At 36.9% G+C, this 3,534-nt stretch overlaps 1 protein-coding gene across 1 annotated transcript; it reads right to left on the bottom strand.

Annotated features, from left to right (window-relative positions):
• Nucleotides 1-2,161: 2,161 nt before the first annotated feature.
• On the bottom strand, nt 2,162-3,061 carry LOC129925107 (uncharacterized). The gene has a single exon (XM_056023465.1). The coding sequence runs from the start codon at nt 3,059-3,061 to the stop codon at nt 2,162-2,164; it is 900 nt and encodes a 299-aa protein (XP_055879440.1).
• Nucleotides 3,062-3,534: the final 473 nt, after the last annotated feature.

Raw genomic sequence — 3,534 nt, 5'->3', positions numbered from 1 at the left:
GCCCAATTTCAAGAAAGAACTATTGAAAGATTAAATAAAGTGACACAAGATCATATTTCCACCACAACTTGGCCTTTGATTATAAGTTATCAGCGGAACGGTCATAATTATTGTAATCGCACTTCTATCTCTCAAAAGATTTCCAGTACTTGCACCAAACGTTGGCCTTTGATCATTACGTCATGCGCAGGATAATATTATAATATTACATCCCCCACATCCAATAGAAGCGCTAGAGCTATGTACACACCCAGATTTACAATATATTATAAGATTTCTAATTAAGAATGCAAAGTGGAAGATGAAACACTATAAACGCATTAGTAACATGTCAAAAAATATGAAAAAGCATTCAACATAATCATATTTATATAGTAGATGAAATGAGGGCTTTAAGTCAAAGCCTTAATAGCACAATTAAACAATGAAAAAGAAAAATATTTAATTGGGGATGACATGACAGGGGGATGAAATGACCAGGGGATGAAGTGATCGGGGATGAAGTGATCAGGGAATGAAATGACCGTGGATGAAGTGACCGGTGATGAAGTCACAGGTCATCATTTGCATAGCTCTCCCGCCTACTACGTCATCTTCGATATAGGTCACAGAAGTCATGGCTCACAATGTGAACAATTCTAAAAAAACATTGTTTGATTATAATCAGTCCGTATACCAATGACCAGTTCGGGCTCTATATAATTTTTTTTTTAATGACTATAATTATGACTATTATCGTTCAAACTAAACTGAGTGTAGATGTATTTGAATAAACGTTTTTTTTTAATATGGCGGGAACAAATATAGAAATTTTTGTTTAGCAACGTCATAGGTCTGTACGAGATGGCAAGGAACTATTGGTCTAAACTGCCCACAGGTTGTGACGTTGCAGGTCAGTGTTTAGGTCTTCTATAACGAATAGTCTCGTTCAAAGCCTCTATTACCTTAACAATTTAGAAAACTTTATAAAATAAATGTCTCCTCTGAATTTAGGTGTAGAATAGTTCACTTTGCGTTAAATGCTTGGAATTAAGTATTCCATTGGGTTTGGTCTAGATACGTGTGTAGGGTTAACCTAGAATATTTCTCTAATGGCCCTTTTCTTATTCCATATTCTAGAACACATCAGTGTTCCTTCTTCCCTAGTGCTATTAAATCTTGAAAAGGGTTGCCTGAATCAGCCAGGAAAACCAACGAATTAGTAGAGTTTGTCTAACACCTGCAAGCATCCATTCAATTCGGCCCCGCAATTAGTAAGGCCGGCTTTGAGTCCCATGGACTAATCTATCTCACACGCGCGGCTAACTCGCCTAGTATTTAATGAAAAGGTGTAATAATAGTCACAATGTCCTTAATGCTGGAAATACCTACCTTAAATAAGATACGTTATGAAGTGTCAAGTATTAATAATGAATTGCATTGTAGGATACCATTGACATGTTTTTGCCTTTATTCAGGTCCTGTTGTATCTATACATAAAAGTATCATTGCAAGGTATTCAATTTACCGTCCAGATAGCATTTTAATGCCAGGGGGGATTTTGACACCCTTCTTGTCCCTGCTACTAGATGGAAACGTCGTTCTAAAACTTAAGATGGTCAGCACACAAATGCACTCTATCTATCTATCTATCTATCTATCTATCTATCTATCTATCTATCTATCTATCTATCTATCTATCTATCTATCTATCTATCTATCTATCTATCTATCTATCTATCTATCTATCCATCTATTTATCAATTTATCCATGCATCCATCCATCTATCTATCTATCTATCTATCTATCTATCTATCTATCTATCTATCTATCTATCTATCTATCTATCTATCTATCTATCTATCTATCTATCTATCTATCTATCTATCTATCTATCTACCATCTATCTATCTATCTATCTATCTATCTATCTATATATCTATATATCTGTATGTCTGTCTCTATTTAACAAAAAGTACAAATATGCCATTTTGTAATACTGATCCATGTTTAATTTTATTCGAGTATGCCTCAAAGAAAATAACAAATGAATTATTAATATTAAAATGTAATATTAAAATGTACTTTTTGTCTCTATTGGAAAATAGAATTCAACCATCAGAGCCTGTTACATAAGTCTTCAGTTACTGTATCCTCCAACATGTCATCTCACACTCTGACTCACGCTTTCACTTCGCGCACTGCAGCCTGGGAACGCTGGCCTTTTCTGCAGGTCACTTGAAACATGAGTCTAGTCATGCTCTTAAACTTTGAGCTCATGTGAAGAAAGAGAAAAAAGCTGACCAGTGAATTGAGACCGTCTGTTGGGAAGATTGCGGAGCAGATGATTGTGTATAGCTTATTGCAACGGCCGCCGATACTGAATCCTTGTTTGAATACAACAAGGAACAGAAAGATGAGAGAAGGAATGGACAAGAGTAGGAAGGAAACGGAGATAAAAATGACCATTTTCACAAGTCTCTTATCTTTTCCTGTCTTGATAACGATATTGCTGGACACCTGGTGTCTCCATTTGGTTATTTGAAGAAATTTTCGCGTCAGTGCCACATTGAAAATTGTAATCACTCCTATTGCTATTAACTGAATGATGGCCAGTGACAAGAGCGAGATACTCTCTAGCAATGCTCTCAAGTCTGCTTCTTTCCGCTTTAGTATTATCTGGTCGATGTTTTCGATAAACACTTGACTTTGGCTGTTGGAAATAAAAGCTGGAATTGAAATGGCCACTACCACACAGATGACGGTCACAGATTCGACAACTGCAACGATTGGTTTCAGGATTAACTTCACCTTTAAAGGGAATGTGACGCACAGGAATCTCTCCACTGTGATGGATGCAGTCATCAAACTGGCAACTCGACTGAACAAGCCGTACGGAAACCCCAAGCAGTTGTAACCTATGTTCATGGCCACATCGAAGTTGATCTCTTTCAAAACCATTGGGCTGAACACGAAGCTGAAGGCCAGCATCATCACCACCACGCCAGTATCAGCGGCGGAGAGGACAAAGAAGGTGATGTTGGTGCTGTTTCGAAGTCCGAGTTTCAAGAAGACGATCATTTTAATGACATTCACCACTAGTCCAAGTAAACCAATGACGCCATTCAGAAAGAAAAAATTGACAAAAATTACGATATACAAGATTTGGTCGGTAATATATTCATTCAGGCAGTCAGAATATTCTGACGCATTGGTCGTCATTGTCTTTGAATGGAAATAGAAGGCTCAGTACACAAATAAGCAAACACCAGTATCCAAATGTCTGTTTTTTTTTAAAATATTGTTTCCAGGCTAGGCTCCCTGCAGAGAATCTTTGATTATATCGCCCTCTCCTTCTAGTATGTTGGCCAATTTTGTGGGTTGGAGTGAGGCGATATCATCAATTCAGCCTCCCGCCCCGCAAAAACTTTCAAGTTTCAATTGTTTTAGCAGAAATTACAGTTTGTTAACACAAATTGTTACATATCTATATGATAAAAGCTACGTTGTGGTATATATCTCAGCTTATCTTTATATTATGTCATTTCCTTTCT

Source organism: Biomphalaria glabrata, chromosome 3, assembly GCF_947242115.1.
Source record: "Biomphalaria glabrata chromosome 3, xgBioGlab47.1, whole genome shotgun sequence".
Taxonomy (NCBI): domain Eukaryota; kingdom Metazoa; phylum Mollusca; class Gastropoda; family Planorbidae; genus Biomphalaria; species Biomphalaria glabrata.
Note: the sequence above shows the minus strand (reverse complement) of the source record. Positions and strands in the feature narration are given on the sequence as shown.

What these genes read in the sequence shown, in the direction of transcription:
- LOC129925107 (XM_056023465.1), bottom strand. Translation starts at nt 3,061, where the DNA reads ATGATCGTCTTCTTGAAACTCGGACTTCGAAACAGCACCAACATCACC.